Consider the following 17,227-nt stretch of genomic DNA (forward strand, 5'->3'; position numbering starts at 1 on the left):
CCGCAATTTTGCTTTTTAGAATGAAGTATCTTATACTGGGGTGCATCTGTGGCTCCTTCTGTTTGTTGTACCAGAAGAAGAGAGGTGTCACCCATCACCTCTGCCTGAAAAGGCTCTTTGTGGGCAGGATATAGACCTGCTACCATTTTGGGGCACTGTATATTAGGATTGGAAAGGGACTAAACTGGACTTATGAATGGACTTATGAAGGGAATTGATCAACTGTTTGTAACTTTAAACTGTGGTTCATTGCTGATGTTGCTGTTGTGTTTTTCTAGGTTTGCGTTTGTTTGTTTTGGGTGGGGGGTTGGGGGGGGGGTAAGACATTGTGTGGGCCTTCTTCAATGCTGTGTCAGTGTTGAGTCTCCCCACCTCTCCTATGTTGCGGTGTTTTATTTGATCAAAACATAAATGGAAGTGTAATTATTCAGGTGATCAAGCATCTGGTCAAGTAGTGCCTATGGCTACAGATGTAGGTGATAAAAGTGATTTTGTTTAATTACTGTTCTTTGTTTGGTCAAGGTCAAGTACACTGGTGTAGATGTTGTAACATAATTTGTCCACTTGGGGGAGGTCCTTCTTAAATCCAGGATTCCTACCTGTTCTCCCCTCGGACAAAGACACTGTGCCAGCAGTAACCAAGATGGCAGATGGCTCATATTCAGAGTTACTGTCCCTGTGTCAATTAACCTGTGTCTGTGGCGGAAACTCCTTTTCAAAAAGAACAGGGAGGTATGAAGAGTGCACCTCCCCAGTGACAAATGGACTCTGCCTTGGAAGTGAAGCTATGGCATTCCAAAGAATATTTTGTCCTATTCCAGGGGCCAGTGGTTCAACCTGACCCTCACATAGCTACTGTTTAACTGGGTCACAGTTTTCCAGCAGGTAAATTGATAACTGATGGTTTGTTTTTTTTTTGTTTTTTTACTGCTGGTGTATTTCAGTGATTAAGGGCATCTGGAAAATGGATGTGAAATACTGTATTGGAAATCTACATCTGTAAAAAAAAGTCACTACATTTGTAAAAAGCCACTTTTCCACCGCATGGTACTGGCTCAACTTGACTCGACTCTACTCGCTTTTGGTACCAGGTAGGCTACTTCGTTTTCCACTGCAGATAGTACCCCCGTCAATGTAGCTGGTCGTTATTAGCGACGCCGCATGAAACGCGTTGCTCTGACCAATCAGTGGTCTGCAGTGTTTTCACGTCACCTTTTGGTATTGCCTCAGCTCACTTGGAACCTCGACGGAGGTGATACCAAAAAAGTACCAGGTACCAGGTACTATCCACAACTTTTGCCCAATGTAAAACCAAAAAAGTCGAGTAGAGTCGAGTCGAGTTGAGCCAGTACCATGCGGTGCAAAATCAGCTAAAGAGATCATATTTTTGAAGTAGGGTGGAGAAAAGTATTCTTGTTTAAGAAGCACTTCCATTAATAAACGATATCCTATGGGATGAAGGTTCTGTTTAAAATAAGTACTAGTACACTTACAAATATCTGATGTGCTAAAAAAATGTGAAATTATTGCTCAGTTTCCTCAAATGGGTGTTGCTAAAAAAGAAAAAAATACAAGATTAGACTGTTTCCAGGGTCTGAGAATATGATGTGGTGTCTCCTTATTAGTGCCTTTATGTCATCTAGTGTTAACACTAAGGTACTGTTGTTGCTTTGGGGGAACCAGTCAGTCAAGCAGTCAGCATCAGTGAGGGAAACTGCTGTTCCCAGGGGCTGTTGTCACAGCCAAAAATAAATTTATTGTATATAATATGTTTAAAGAAACATGCATTAGACTAATCTTTGCATGGTTGCGCAAGTGTTTCATGAATGTTGCCTCTGATAAAGCATAAAACAAAAAACAACTCTAAAAGGACAACCAAATTTGCATTCTTGTCGTCGTTTGTTCGTGTGTCACATTTAATGGAAAGGTTGTGTTGTGCAAGTGTTTTTTTATGTCTATTCTGTTCAATTAAAGCGCAGAGTGGTTTTAGCCTTGTTTCTCACAGTAACACATTTTAAAGTAGCACATTTTTTACTTTTTTCAGTACTTGCACAAGGTTTCTGTTTATTTCATCTTGAGCTTAAGATGAAAAGTACTGCTGTTAACAGCTGACGGGAAATCACTTTGTGCTTTGATTGAACACACCCAGCCCCCTTTCTCTATTCCCCATGCAGTGGTCGGTAGCCGAGATGCATTCCTCACTCTGCACAGTGAAACAGCGTCTTGCTGACTGGGCAAAGGTAGGAAAGAGTACTCCCGCTGCCCAGCTTAACATTGAAATCCCTTTGTACACGAACTTGGGGGTTTGGTTTGGTACGTTAATCCTGCTTTTCCAAAACCTTCTGCTTCTGAGGAATGTGGCAGAAAGGGAGTTTAGATCCAGGTTTTTTTTATTTACTCATTCGTATTTATTTATTTTTATTTTTTGGAGCCGAGGTTGGTGTTAGCACACAGTTGATGATTACAATGAGGTGAGGGTTAAAATTTAGAGGTGCACTTCCAGGCACAGAGCCCATTTTCCACAAAGAGAAATTCAACCACACACACCACGTCAGTGTAACCACCCTTACAACTGTGTGCTGCCCTCGCTCCTTATTTATTTATTTATTTATTTATTATTTATTTATATGTCAAGGGACTGTGTACATCTCAATATCTCATGGCAGATGCCTTTGATTTCAGTGCGCCAGAGTTGACTACTTAGTCATTTTCCTTTCTGGGCGGGATTTAAAAAGCAGCAAATCACTAATGACTGACTTCTTGATTGTTTGTACTTCCTTTTTTCCATGTTATTAATTTACTGGTCCAGTATTTTCTCCCTGTTACCTTTTCACCTTGATGTTTTTCATTGTAATTGTATTGTTGTGGTGCAGTGTCTCAGTCATAATTAATGACCATGAAATTTTGTAACCATGGTAGGGACGTTGGATTAGGTAACCCACCCAAAGGTTGCCAGTTTGAATCCCTTGACAGTGCTGTTGCACCTTCAGCCAGTGTACTTTTTGCTGTGCAAAGAAAGTATTATAGATAAGTCAAAAATGAGAGAACAGAAATTCACCCCCCCTCACCAAACGCTGCTCGTTTTTACTGCGCTCCCACCTTGGCGTGACAAGTCAAGTGACCCAGCCTTCTCCTTCTTCCCGCACTCTTCCTGGGGTCACAGAGCCTTATGTCCCCGCTTAAACAATGTTCTTTTTGGCCATCTGGACTCACACAGATAAGCACTTTAGCAGGGAAGGAGGTGTCCCAGGTGTAGGAACGGTACAAACAGCCATTTCCATGGAAATGCTTCAGTCTAACCCTGTCACTTGTGCTTCAGACCAACCCCTGTTCGTTTGGACTCCCAGTACCAGTCTATGGTCGAGACATGTATCATATTGGGGACTAAAATGATACATGTCTCTGCCATAGAGTGGTACTGTTGGAGTCACAGTACCACTCTATGGTAGAGACATGTATTATATTTGGAACTAAAAAGCAAGTCATCATTGTCTTTTGTTGTTTATTTACCTTTTTTTAATCTGTCATATTTCCCACTCTTGCAAATAAAATGAAGAAATGAAATTTAATTATTTTATTTTTTATTTGTTTGCTTCTTTATTTATGTATCGATTTATTTATTTTTCTGGTATGAATGTCTTGCCATATTTCCATGGTTGTAATGATGTTTTTTGAGATATTTCAGATTGTAGAGTTTGACATGTTCAAGTTCTGAGAAGTTACTTTTGTACTGTAAAAAGTAGGATGTCAGTAATTGTGAAAAGCACTATTATTGTTTTTTTTTTTGTTTGTTTTGTTTTCTTAACATTATTTTGGGAAGGGGGGCAGAGCACAGATGGGAGTTATGCTTGAAGTGTAAATGTAGTGTACCTCCATTTTCCCTGGCATGTGTTCATTTAAACCAATGTGTACATATTGTTTTATAATTACTGTCTTAAAGTTTTGAAAAAAAAAGAATATTATGAAGATGATATTAATAAACTGAGATATATTTCTCTACTTTAAAAAGAAAAAAATGTGATCTGTTTTATTGCCTGTTATGTTCACTGTCCTGTTATATTTTTACACATTCTAGTTGTATTTTCTGTTGCTACCAAAGTCCATTGGGGAAGTGTGCTTGTACCAGACCAACCTCCTAATAAGTAAAAGCTGCTCTTGTCTCAACAGTGTTGGTTAGAAATGCGCAGTAGTACTATTGGAGTTTCCACTCACCCTTCACTCAGATGGGTTTCTCCTTCTGTTTCCTTATCTTGACTGTTTCAGATTTTTTATAGCGCTATCGTGATGTCATGGCCTAAATAGGTACGTACAGGAGCAGAAAATGTGTAATAGGAAGGGACCTGGTAGTGGCTGGCCAAATTTAAATTCATATTAATAACTTATTCCTCATCTGTCCTGACCGAATCATGGCATACCAGTTTCATGCAGCTCATTCCGGATTGCATGTGCAAGAATTGTACTTAACGGCTATATGCACAGTAGACAATGTGCCGTTTCCCACCTTGTAGTGCAAGTGAAAATACTCTTTTCCTGCTTGCAGATTCAGTCATTAGTTATTCCTCCAAACTAGAGCATTTCCATGCACTTTGGCACCATGTAGTAAAGGTGAGATGGAGTTCTAAATGACTAACTGTGGACTGTGCTAAACGTGAATACAACTGTGAGAGTTTGTTTTCGTTGTGGTTACTCGGTGACTGCAAGATTATCTCAGAAATTATTTACAGTGTTTTTGCGTAATGAACAAACTATCCGTGCACGACCTGCTACTAAGGTGTGCTTTTATACTTCTGAGACATTGCCAGACCATTTTTATTTGAACGACTGAATAGATGAAACTTTATGGAGTAATAACAAAGCTATTGTTTTACAGTAGTACAATTGGCACGGCTCCTTTAAGTACAGTAACTTGTTTACGAGACCCTTTCACCTATTCCGACAAAGTAAGGCGGGCCATATGCCTTGAGTTATTTCTATTGGAAGTTAATATTTGTCGTCAAAAATTGGCCGGTTCTTAAAAGTGGGCGTTAGGATTGTGTAAGCAATGGCCTCCATTGTGGCTCCCTGACGACTGACAGATTTTCTTGTGTTCAAGGCTAGAAGATCCGAAATGGCGACCACAGCGAAACGGTTTCCTTCAACGTGTTATGCGATCCGTTTTACGTCAGGGAGCATGTAGATCCAACTCAGGGCATGTGTCACATGATTCATAGAGCCCAGCTGCCCAATTCCAATATGGTGGTCAGCTTGGCAGACTTACGTTTCTTGTTGACGATATTGTTCTTCTGCGGGTTCGGTTTCGGCGCCTGCAGTCAGGAAGCCCCGCAGGTTCTTGGGCTGCGTCTGGAGGAGCCTCCGGCGCAGGTATTTATGCAGAATCGGATCATCGTAGCGCAGTACGGAGCCAATTTCCAGCTGCGATTGTTTGGTTCTCACCTGTATAATAGAACTTGGCCGTGGGTTGCTTTCGCTAAAGCTGCAGAGGGGGAGGCAGGTGCTGTAGGAGATGCAGCAGACCCGTGCGAGAAGGAATACCGCCGGAATTCTACTGCGTTCCAAGTCACGGGAACGTTCAGTGCGGATGAGGAGAACAGTGGGTTGATAACGGTCCAGGCGACCGATGATAGCGCCTCTGCTGCATCCGGGGTAGGAGATGAGACCAATCCGGGATACCATCACGTATGCGTCCTACAAGGCGTCAAGTGGGTATCCCTGGGTCCAGACAGATTGCGTATTGTGAAAGACCTTGGACGCGCGAGCGATTACATTCCGGCATGGGGCTTGGCGGTGGGTATCGTGTCGATAATTTGTGGCTGTGCGGTGTTTAGAAGTCTAAATCTGAGCTTGTTATGGTTGGATCCGTTGGAGTTGTACGTGCTGCACAGCTGTGGATCTGAGAAAGAGAAGCGGACTGCAAAGCGACTGGAGCCAGTGAGAAGACGAGGCAATTTCTTGGCATGCGCTCTGTTGTTTACCTGCGCAGTGGGTCATTCCGCTCTAGGAATTTTGTTCTACCGCGCCCTGGGATCTGTTGTGCTCTCTGTGTTCGTGTGTGGTCTCATAATCTTTCTTTTGGCCGAATTGCTACCGCACGTAATATGCTCCGGTTACGGATTCCAGATCGCGCCGAACATTACGTGGTTAGCTCAGGTCTGTATGGTGCTGACCTGCCCGCTGTCCTGCCCGCTGGGTCTGCTTCTAGATCTGGCCCTGCGCCGCGACATCAACACCTGCAGTGTGCGCGAGAAGACCATGGAGATGATCAGGACCAACGTCAACGACCCATACAACGAATTTGTCAAGGAAGAGTTCAGCCGCGGTGCCCTAAGGACCAAAACGGTGGAGGACATCCTGACTCCACTGAAAGATTGCTTCATGCTTCCTTCCACCGCTGTGCTGGACTTCGGAACCATGTCGGAGATTATGCAGAGTGGTTACACGCGGGTTCCCGTGTACGAGGAAGAGCGTTCGAACATCGTGGAAATCCTGTATGTCAAGGACCTAGCTCTGGTGGACCCAGATGACTGTACGCCAATGACCACCATCACAAAGTTCTACAACCACCCTTTGCACTTTGTTTTCAATGACACCAAACTGGATGCCATGCTTGAGGAGTTCAAGAAAGGTGAGGGCGCTTAAAAGATTCTTGAAGTCTGTAGATTAGCACACCATGTCATACATGCTCACAAAACCCTACTACAGGGCTTTGTTTAAACTTTGTCGTTCACTCTTCTTGCAATTAAAACATTCTCCTGCAAAATTGGTAAAATGTAGCTATTCAAAGAAAGTATTTTCAGTTTCATACTGAAACTACTGACCGAGGGGTTGTTGCAACAAAATTTGCAGCGGCATTGGAACAATATGATATGGTTTCTCCCTCCTTCCCCTTATCCACTGTTTGTCTGTCTTTCTCTCACAGGTAATTCTCACCTGGCCATAGTACAGAAGGTAAACAATGAGGGGGAGGGGGATCCCTTCTATGAGGTGCTGGGTCTGGTCACATTGGAGGACGTCATTGAGGAGATCATCAAGTCCGAGATCCTGGACGAGTCCGATGGCTACAGTGAGTGGGGCAACTAGTGTGTGTGTGTGTGTGTGTGTGTGTGTGTGTGTGAGAGAGAGTGTGTTGGGGTGGGTTTGTCATGCAAAGTACCGGTAAATCACACAAGTATTATTCTCTTACTGAGGTGCCCACCCCAGTTAATGTAACATTAATGTTTTTGGCTGGTTTATGATTGTTGCGATATAAATAACAATAATTATAATTATAATAGCAATAATAATAATATGCACAACAACTGACAAATCAAATGGAAAACACAGCTTATGTTATATTTTGGTTGAGAGAGAGAGAGAGTTTTTATCGTGGCAATTTGGCGTGGCAAAGTTTGTTCTATTACACACATTATTTAACTGGCTAGTATGGGCTCAAATTAATGCCAAAAGCATTTTGTATTTTTAAGCAATGACTTGTGTCTCTATCATATTTAGTAATATGTCATTTCTAATCAAGTACAATAATTAAAAACAAGTTGACACCAATAATAACGTTAATCAGTTTAAGGGATTTTCTGCCTGCTCATTTTTCAGCTCAGCACGTGTCACTAGGGCACCCAGTGGTTTTCTTTCACTTTAAAAACAAGACCAGGTCAAAACCTTGTATATGGTTTTAAGGACTGCCCCGCTATTGCAGTCCAGCCAAAAATAACTAGCACTTTGCTGTAAGCGGTGGGTACAGATAATTTGACAATTAGGACGTTGGCTCTTCTCCATTGCTCTTAATGGTCTACAAGAAAATACAAATAATTCGAAACCCACGCCTGCACATCCATTATTAAAATACTTGGTATGTTTGTTAATCACCGCTGATGGCATTAATTTCTACTTGTTTAACGTGACTTTCAAAATGTTAGCTAGCGTTGTCGTAAAATTTAGTGTTAACACATTACTACGGTTGCGGGTCAGGCACTCTTCACGGTAAGAAGAAATCATAGGAAAGTGCTGCGACGGAAACAGCGATAAATTTACCCACGAGCCACATCTGTCCAAATGTAAACAAGTAAGGCAGTCTTCATGGTTGGGGAAAATTTTATGTCAGCATCACCCAGCGAGTGAACACCACAAACGGCGGTGATGTAACCGTTATTAGCTCATTACTAACTGATTGTGGCGAAAACCTGCGTTGAAAACTTGCTAGGTAAACCCCCCCCCCAGCCCCAACCTTCCGCTCACTGCGGGTGTCTGTCTGCCCCATGTCGCCATCCTGCCCGCAGTGTCCTCTTTTTTGAAAACCAAAATATGGTCACCCTATATTTTCTGAAACGTTATCGAATCTGCTTGGCCACAGTGAGTGAAACTAGGCGATCTGAACGTATAGTTGCCATGTAAATTGCGTCAGAAGAATTCAGCCTTGTTGTTTTCTACCTAAACTTCACAGCACGCTCATTTCTGTTACCATGATTGTAGCATGAAGTGTCTACTTTCAAAATCCATTTAAACCATTCACAAATGACTTGGGACTTTGAAGTTATAAAGCGGGATGTATCAAGTGTCCAGTGAAAATACTGACCTGGCTATCAGTCAGAATTCTGAGAGAACCAACTGCCATAAATAGGCGTGTAAAATCAACCAGTAAGAGTTATTATGATGTCACTAGTTCAGAACCCCATAAACGTAAACAGTCGGATGTTCAGTGAAATCTATCGGTTTTAGGTGCCGTTGGAGTCCCGATCTTATCGTTGATGGAATTTTGGGAAAGTGCGAGCTAAAAGGTCACAAAAACAGCCAATATATCACATTAATATTCCATATATGTACAATCACTGTTCAGAATACGTTAATTTAATCTTGGTATCTTGGCATATCTTAGGGCTATTTTTCGGGTTTATCTTGTTGCTATGACGGAATACGATCTTTTGAGTGGTGAAAGCATATTTTTATGAATGCCCAGATAGATAATATTGTCCATTATGAAGTTCAGACCCTCCCCTCACTGATAAAACTAGACCTGACGGTGTCGGATTACTTAGTTGCGTCGCCATGGATATCTTCTAGCCGCTTGCCGTAAAGGAGTTTACTAGATGTCCTAACACTTTAGATTTGGAGCTACAGCTCTTCCGCACCCCAACTAATAAAAAGTCCAAATGGCAGGCAATATGGCGGACATAGGTGGTCCCAATAGCAAAGTTGTAGAGCACATTCAGATGCATCAGTCGATGAAGTTTTATGTTGATTTGACTTATGGACCTTTGTTATAGCGCCACCATCTGGCCGACCTGGGTGATTTGTAGTGCCTGAGTAGTGGGGGGCCATAAGAACCCACCTACCAAATTTGGTTGGTCTACAACTTATGGTTGCTGAGCCTCAGACACTTTTAGCGGAGAAAGCCTCCACGCCTCAACTAAAAAGTCAACATGGTGGGCAAACAATATGGCAGACATAGGTAGTCCCAATAGCAAAGTTGTAGAGCATGGATGCATAGGTCGATGAAGTTTTATGTTGATCTGACTTATGGTGTGGGAGCTATGGCCTTTTACGCATGACCCTTTGTTATAGCGCCACCATCTGGCCGACATAGGTGGTTTTTAGTGCCTGAGTAGTGGGGGGCCATAGGAACCCACCTACCAATTTTGGTTGCTCTAGGACTTATGGTTGCTGAGCCTCAGACACTTTTAGCGGAGAATAATAATAATAATAATAATAATAATAATAATCCTAACAGATACCATAGAGTTCAAACAGCTTCGCTGCTGGGACCCCTAATGATAATTGATTGTATTATTTTGTAAAGCAGTATTGAGGACTAGTCAGTGTACCGAACAGAAAGGAATAAATTGACACTAAACTGAATTCTGTCTTCTGCCTTGAATACCATCCCCCCCACCTTTCACTACTGTCAAACCCTTCCCTTGCTGTCAAAACCATGACCCCCTGCCCCCCCCCCCACCCCCCACCCCCCCATGCCTCCTGCAGTGGAAACCAAGGTCAAGCGTCCACTCGCCCCTCTGGAGATCCCATTGGAGCCCCGGACCGTCCATGAGGAGTTTTCCCTCTTTAAGCTGCCCGAGGGGGAGCCTAAAATCCGCACCTCCCCCCAGCTACTCCTCGCCACGCATCGCTTCCTGTCCCGAGGTCAGAATCAGTGTGGTCTTGTGTCCCCCCTTCAGGGCAACATGGATAGGGTTCCATGGTCCCCAAAACTGACTGCATGTTGTGTATAGTCACTGTGCTGAAATGAGATTTTCTTGCAACTGGAAACGTACATGCACATTGTACTTGTGCAAACTCTTGTACACAAAGCACACACGCTCACACACGTATGCATGCAAATACACAGGCCACGCTCTGCACTTACTCCCCCTTCCACTCTGTTTCTCTCCATTCCTAGAGGTGGAACACTTCAGTCCTCAGCGCATGTCTGAGAGGGTGCTGTTCCACCTCCTGCGGCACCCCAGTGTCAACCAGGAGGTGAAGTTTGACCCAGGAAATAGACTGAGTCCCGATCACTACCTGTACACCCGCAACCACCCTGTGGACTACTTCATCCTGCTGCTGCAGGTAACCAGCCTCGCGTGCTCTGGGTGACATCTGATTACAATAAACAAACACAAAGAAGGGCAACTAAACAGGTTCCTTGTATAACAAGAATGTGCTGTGAGGAAAGACCCAATATACTAAATCTATTAGGACAAAACTTGTTTTTAAAGGGTAAATAGCCAAATTGATGATATTTTATGATTCATAGTATATAAATGCAATACATTTGATCTGGTTTACGAGTTTATATTGTGTAAAGATTTAGGCCAGGATTCAGTCAACTTTTGTTCTGAACATTGACTTCCATAATAAATGCAAGTGTTACATTAGCTTCATGTCACAATTACGTAATTCAGGTTGGTGATTTATGAACTCATCCCGGAATCATTGCTTGAATTTGCTCATGAGTAAAAATGAAGCACAAGTGTTGACTGAACGCAGACAAGGAAGTTTTGGATGGCATTTCAGTTCACCTCTGCTGTGTTTCACCCATAGGGTCGTGTGGAAGTAGAAATCGGCAAGGAGGGCCTCAAGTTTGAGAATGGGGCCTTCACGTACTATGGCGTGTCTGCATTGACTGTGCCCTCCTCAGGTAGGTCAGAGAATTGCATGCACCACGGCACATAAAGGAAGGATGAAACACTGGTTGTTCAGTCAACGTGAAATTTATCTGTCAAACTTTGAGGAAGGCAAAGTTCTGTGAGACAATGGTTTGTTCATCAAATAGTTTATACTGAAATATTTTTATTGTGTATCTGATCTCTTTAAAATGGAATTGTTTAGTTTTCATTAAGTTGATTTTGAAAAGAACGATCTCAAAATTGAACCCAAAACGAGATATTTTTCAAAGGAAAAGTCATATTTTTTAAAACTTGGGAGATCCCAATGCTGATAAAAGTAATGTTTTATTGTCATTTAATTTTTCGTACACTGTGTACTGTGCATGTTATTGTGCATGTGTCTGAATTTGCATGCATACATACATGTTATGTGTATCGTTGCATATGTGTGTGCTTATATTTATATATGTTTGTATGTGTGTGTATCCGTCTGTCTGTCTGTTCAGTGCATCAGTCCCCCGTGTCCACACAGCGTCCCTCCCCGAGGGACCCCTTTGAGCTTGGGGAGGCATCCAGTCCGTCCAGCTACTGCCCCGACTACACCGTCCGTGCGCTGACTGACCTGCAGCTCATCAGAGTGAGACCTGCTGCACTGACATGGCTGCCGACATGCTACGTCCAAAACCACAGATGCAGCCAACATGGAACATGCAGCATCCACTACCACAGACGCAGCCAACATGGAACATGCAGCATCCACAACCACAGACGCAGCCAACATGAAACATGCAGCATCCACAACCACAGACACAGCCAACATGAAACATGCAGCATCCAAAACCACAGACACAACCAACATGAAACATGCAGCATCCACAACCACAGACACAGCCAACATGAAACGCAGCATCCAAAACCACAGGCTCAGCCAACATGAAACATGCAGCATCCACAACCACAGGCTCAGCCAACATGAAACATGCAGCATCCACAACCACAGACACAGCCAACATGAAACATGCAGCATCCAAAACCACCAACCAACATCTCTAAAGCAGGATCTTGTGTGCTAGAAACATATTTAGTACACCGAAAATTACAGTGATAGTAATATTACCAGTTCATGTTTTATAAATATGTAAATGTAAACATCTTAAAGGGGGAAAATGATATAATTTACATATATGTAATATTAATTTCATTTTTTTACTTTATGTAATATTTGACTTCTTTAATATTTGATATTGACCCCAGTGTGGGAGTGTAATGATGCAGCCTGTGTATGAGACCCTGATCACCCCCCCCTACCCCCTCCCAGGTGACACGCCTGCAGTACCTCAACGCCGTGATGGCTTCCCGTGTGGCTCAGAGCCCTGACCCCCCCGAAATTAAAGTCCTGCCCAACAGCCAGACCAAGCTGCTAAATGAGAGGAACACCAACCCAGGTATGGGGGCTGGGGATGGGGAGGTCACTTAGAGAGTTAGAGAATTACAGAATGAGAGAGAGAGAGAGAGAGAGAGAGACAGGGTAAGGTGTTAGGTCGACAAACTAACAAGTAAGAAAGCCCTTACACTGTGCTCCCAGTGTTTTACACTTACTGTATGCAGACAACCTTTTGTTTTATTTATATATATATATATATGTGTGTGTGTGTATTTGGTACCCGCCTTTTTTTTTTTTTTTTTTGGTACTGAACATGTCCAATTTCCACACCAATTTAAAATAGCCAATCGTCTGCAACTGTATTTACGCATGTCCCCGGTTCTGCTCTGAAACGCACAATGAGGTTGTGAGGCTCATACATGCACCGCAACGTGGTGCTTGAATTGAATGGGCCACCCAGCCACCCACAGACAACTTTTTCAGCAGAGGAAACATTGTCCATCCATACATTAAGTTTCTAACATTGAAAGCATAATACGTGTATGGGTTTTATTTTTGCCTTTGCAATAGCCAAAACATACAGTCGTATTAATAAATATTTTTTTGTGAATACTGATTAAAATGTCTTTTAAAATTATCAGGAAACTGCAGGGATTTTACTGGTTTCTAAAGGGTCTGAAGGGTGAAAATTATTTTCACCGAGGTTTGGTTATTATTTCCTACTGTGTGGAATTTATGCAGCAGCAAATGTTGTTGGTATCAAGGGTGTACAAAATAATACAGTTGAAATGATACAGAACTTGAAATGAAAAACAGGAATATATAATTCTATAAAATCATTGCTTTCCTTAGACAGAGCAACAGTTTGATCAGGTCCTGATCAAAGAATGAAAGGGGGGGAAAAAAGATTATGTTACTTAAAAATCTTTAAGTTTTGCACCCTTCCTTTCTTCAGCTGAACTAAGACTGTTTTCTCTCTTTTTTTCTTCCCTTTCTCTTTTTTTCTCCTCTTGTTTCTCTTCCCACACCCTTTCCCTCTCTCCCTTTGGTCTGATCACCCATAGAATTCCCTGTTCACTTTTCCTTTTTTGATAAAATTGAGAACTACTGAGGTAAATGCTACCTTTGTTTGCTCTGTCAAGCACGCTGAGTGTTCCAGTTGAAATATTCATCCATATCTGTCCTGCGCTTTGTTGCGTTGTGTGGACTCAGTCCGTAGTAGACATGGCGCATCGCGGCACAGTCTATGGTCTATTGACAAATGTGTCTTTGCCACATAAAAATGTTGATTTTGTGGGCTGTAGGCCTCAGAGAATAACACGCATTGCTGTTGGTCCAGCACTAGACATAACATTCCATTAAAGCGATAGGCCTATATCTCAGTGGCCCAACTGAGGTGTGTTATGGGTGGGTATAGTGAAGACTGAGCATGCGCGCACACACACACACACACACACACACACACACACACACACACACACACACACTTTCTCTCTCTTTCTCTCTCCCTTTGTGATATTTTGAGTAATTATATTTTCTCCTGTCTGTTCCTTTTTATACCGAAGCCATGGTGCCAGAGGGCTGTGAGTTTGGTGTCGGATCGTATTTCTCTGATGCACTTCATGCATATGTTGTCTGCCAACATGAAAAGACATGTCGGTTGTGTGCCTCAGCGTTAGGAATCCCTGTTCCTAGAGTGCAAGAGACCTTTATGTTTTAGTTTTTTCCCCCATCCAAGCTCAGTTGCATAGTTTGATGGATAATTACGTCTGAGTCTGAATGGTGATACCTGTAGCAGGCGGTCACCTGCTGTCAGTAAGCCTAATGATTAATCCTGTTAGGGGATTGGAAAGGAGTATCGGCCAAAAAAATTGCTCCAGGACCAGGGTTTCCTGCCCGCTTATCTACATTACTGTACAGGATGTGTCAGGCACCTGATCGTGCCCTAGCATGTTGTTTGTAGCAGCTCAGCCTCTGCCAGTTTTAACCGGCTGTTTTGCTGTAACCTGCAGGTGCGAGCAAGAGCATGGAGCCTGTGGCTGGAGGTGAAACTCACGGATAGAGGGGGGATTTGCAGTTTCATTATTATTATTATTATTATTATTATTATTATTATTAATTTAACTCATTTTTTGTAACTTTTGCCATCTAGTTTATGAGTAACTTTTATCAAGATGATGTTTTTTTTTAAGAATCAGAATTTTCTTTTTAACAAAATTATTTTCTGGATCATTGTAACTGAGCCAGGACTGGGACTTAGAGACTGGTGCAGGCGATGGCTTAAATGCATTGCTTAGCAGTGGGCGTGGCTACCCAGTGGAGGGGGAGGGGCTTAAGGCCACCCTTCTGCCACATCTGTGTAAACCTTACATACATACATATATACACAAAATACATGAGGGAGAGTGTGTGTGTGTGTGTGTGTTTGCTTTCTTTGTATCATAATTCAGGCAGTATAAAACATGCTGTTTGCTTGTTCCTGCTTCTCAGACATGACCTTTGTGTGCCACTTGCATAGAATGGATTTGTTTTTTCACCCCATCAAAAAAAAGATTTTTCAAAATTGCTTGTGCACAAAGCTGTCAGCTGACCCATAATGGAGGACATGAAAGTACAAGTGAATTTTCTTGTCTTGTCTTGTCACTCCTCAGAGAAGCGTAGCACCTCCACCACTTCACCACCATCTGCACAATTTGTAATGCAGCTTTAGGTAATGTGGCCAATGTGTGTCTGCGTATGTGTGTCTGTGTGCATGTTTGTGTTCACACCCAGTCCTCTCAGCCAGGTGTGTGTGGTTTGTACTGGGTCTTTGTAGTGCTGTGCTAGAACATGCACGTTTTGTCCGCCGGGCAGTGCCAAAGTCATTCCTAAGATAACAGGCCTCTGGGCCTTGTTTATCCTGTGCATGTGAGTGCATGCGTGTCTGTCTATCTACGATCAGTGTTTGATTCAGGGAGAACTGCTTGCAGTGTTGTCTGGAAATTTGGATCGCCACTCAGCCATGCCCTCTCTGTGCCAGTGTGGAAATGTGTCTGTCTGTCTGTCTGTCTGTCTGTGTATCCGTCCATTTGAGGAGATGCACAAGAAGACTACGGTCAAATGGCAGATTTGCACAAAAAAAATGTATCCTGTGCACTATAATTGGTTTAATTTTTATTTTTTCGTTGTATTGATGATACGGTACGTCCAGATTGGCTACCCTCTATTGCTGCTTGACCGGCTCTTTTGTCAGTTGCACACCAACGTGTACACACACACACACACATTCACACATATACAAGAGCACACTTTTTTACCAAACTATATTAGCAGTGTTTGGTGCCTAACCGTAATGATGCAGAAGTACTGTGAACAGAAGCGTGCCACCACCATCAAAGTGAAAGAAAAACAAATTATTTTTCAAAAGTTGTTTGCTTCTCAGCTATTCTTTCTCTCTCCATCTCTTTTTATTCTGCAACTCTTTTTGTGTGCTGCAGACTAGATCAGGCCAGTGTGTCTCCACATTAGAATAAAAAGAAAAACTGTATTACACAAATGTGTGCCAACTTGGACCAAGCTCACTCAGCTTGAGTTTGGCCAACAGGATGGAGAAGACTGTCATTCAGTGATGCTTTTTGTTCCCAGCTCCCTTTTTTTCCACTCTTGTGAACCCAATAGGTTTCAATTTTATTTTAAATGAACATTCCAGCTTACATTATTGTATTTTGGTGTGCAAACCACAGACTGTGTGAGTGTGTGTGTGTGTGCGTGCGTGCCTGCGTGCATACATACAGAGAAGGAACAGGTTTCTAAACAGTTCTCGTCAGTCAGTATTGAGTCTTAGAGAATGCCTTCAGGAAAATATTTTACTATTAAAATGTGTGACTGCATGTGCAGGTTAAGGACATATTCTGAAAATTTGTATTCCTCATCATTTTTTTAAAACTGGAGAGCCACAGAGACTTCTTTGGACTCATTTGCTGTTTAAAACAGTTTTGTTCAGGATACCATTTTAAAACTGGCCCTTTTTCCTCAAGATACTTAGATTTATTGACAATAATGACAAGTACTAACAGGAATGATTAACTTTGTGATTCCAAGTAAATATTTTTCAGCCGTTTAAATAAATTGTATTGTTTGCCCTGCTGTAAAAGTGCATTTATATTGTAACAAAAGAATGAATGTACACTGTAAATGAATAATCCTTTATTGTGCTACTATTACTTAGTTGAATGAATGATGGGGGTTGGAGGTGGTAGAGATTACTGTATATTAATATATAAATATACACACACTATGTATAATAGAGAATATATATTGAAGATGCTAATAGATGGTAGATAATACTTGTTTTTCAGGTACAAGAACATAATACTGTTACCAGGGAAAAATCTAGGTCTAGGTCTTGTTTTCTACCCATTTCTTCCTTTGTTTTAGAATATATGTCTTTTGTTGTAGATTTTTCTAGAATTTTAGAAGTCCTGTGTGTATAAACCATTGCATCAAATTATTTCATGGTAAACTGAATGGTATTTCATAGGGAATAAACAAACTCAACGAACATACTCAGTCTTTGCTTATACTCATTATTTATGGCACCATTTTTGCCCACTTCTGGCAAAGCTAAAATGACAGACAAGGGAAACAGACATACCGTGTCAAAAAAAGATCCGCTCTGGACACTTTCTCATTTTTACCGCAAATGCCGTTTGACTTAGCCGTACATAATGAGGTCATACTCCACACTGGAGGGCCTCTTGTCGGTTTGGGT

The 17,227-nt window shown here is 42.1% G+C and overlaps 1 protein-coding gene across 3 annotated transcripts; it reads left to right on the plus strand.

The window, feature by feature from the left end:
• The first annotated feature begins 4,830 nt into the window (after positions 1 to 4,830).
• Positions 4,831 to 17,021, plus strand: LOC118212524 (metal transporter CNNM3). Of its 3 annotated transcripts, XM_035390463.1 has the most exons (9): positions 4,832 to 6,622; positions 6,917 to 7,060; positions 9,970 to 10,128; positions 10,385 to 10,554; positions 11,029 to 11,125; positions 11,600 to 11,730; positions 12,412 to 12,538; positions 13,542 to 13,589; positions 14,490 to 17,021. In XM_035390463.1, exons 1-8 carry the CDS (start codon positions 5,191 to 5,193, stop codon positions 13,586 to 13,588), a joined length of 2,307 nt encoding a protein of 768 aa, XP_035246354.1. In that variant the 5' UTR covers positions 4,832 to 5,190; the 3' UTR covers position 13,589; positions 14,490 to 17,021. The 3 variants fall into 3 exon arrangements, with proteins under 3 accessions (XP_035246353.1, XP_035246354.1, XP_035246352.1); XM_035390462.1 differs by having other exon boundaries at positions 4,831 to 6,622; positions 13,542 to 17,021; XM_035390461.1 differs by lacking the exon at positions 13,542 to 13,589 and having other exon boundaries at positions 4,834 to 6,622.
• Positions 17,022 to 17,227: the final 206 nt, after the last annotated feature.

This window comes from Anguilla anguilla, chromosome 14 (assembly GCF_013347855.1).
Source record: "Anguilla anguilla isolate fAngAng1 chromosome 14, fAngAng1.pri, whole genome shotgun sequence".
Classification (NCBI taxonomy): domain Eukaryota; kingdom Metazoa; phylum Chordata; class Actinopteri; order Anguilliformes; family Anguillidae; genus Anguilla; species Anguilla anguilla.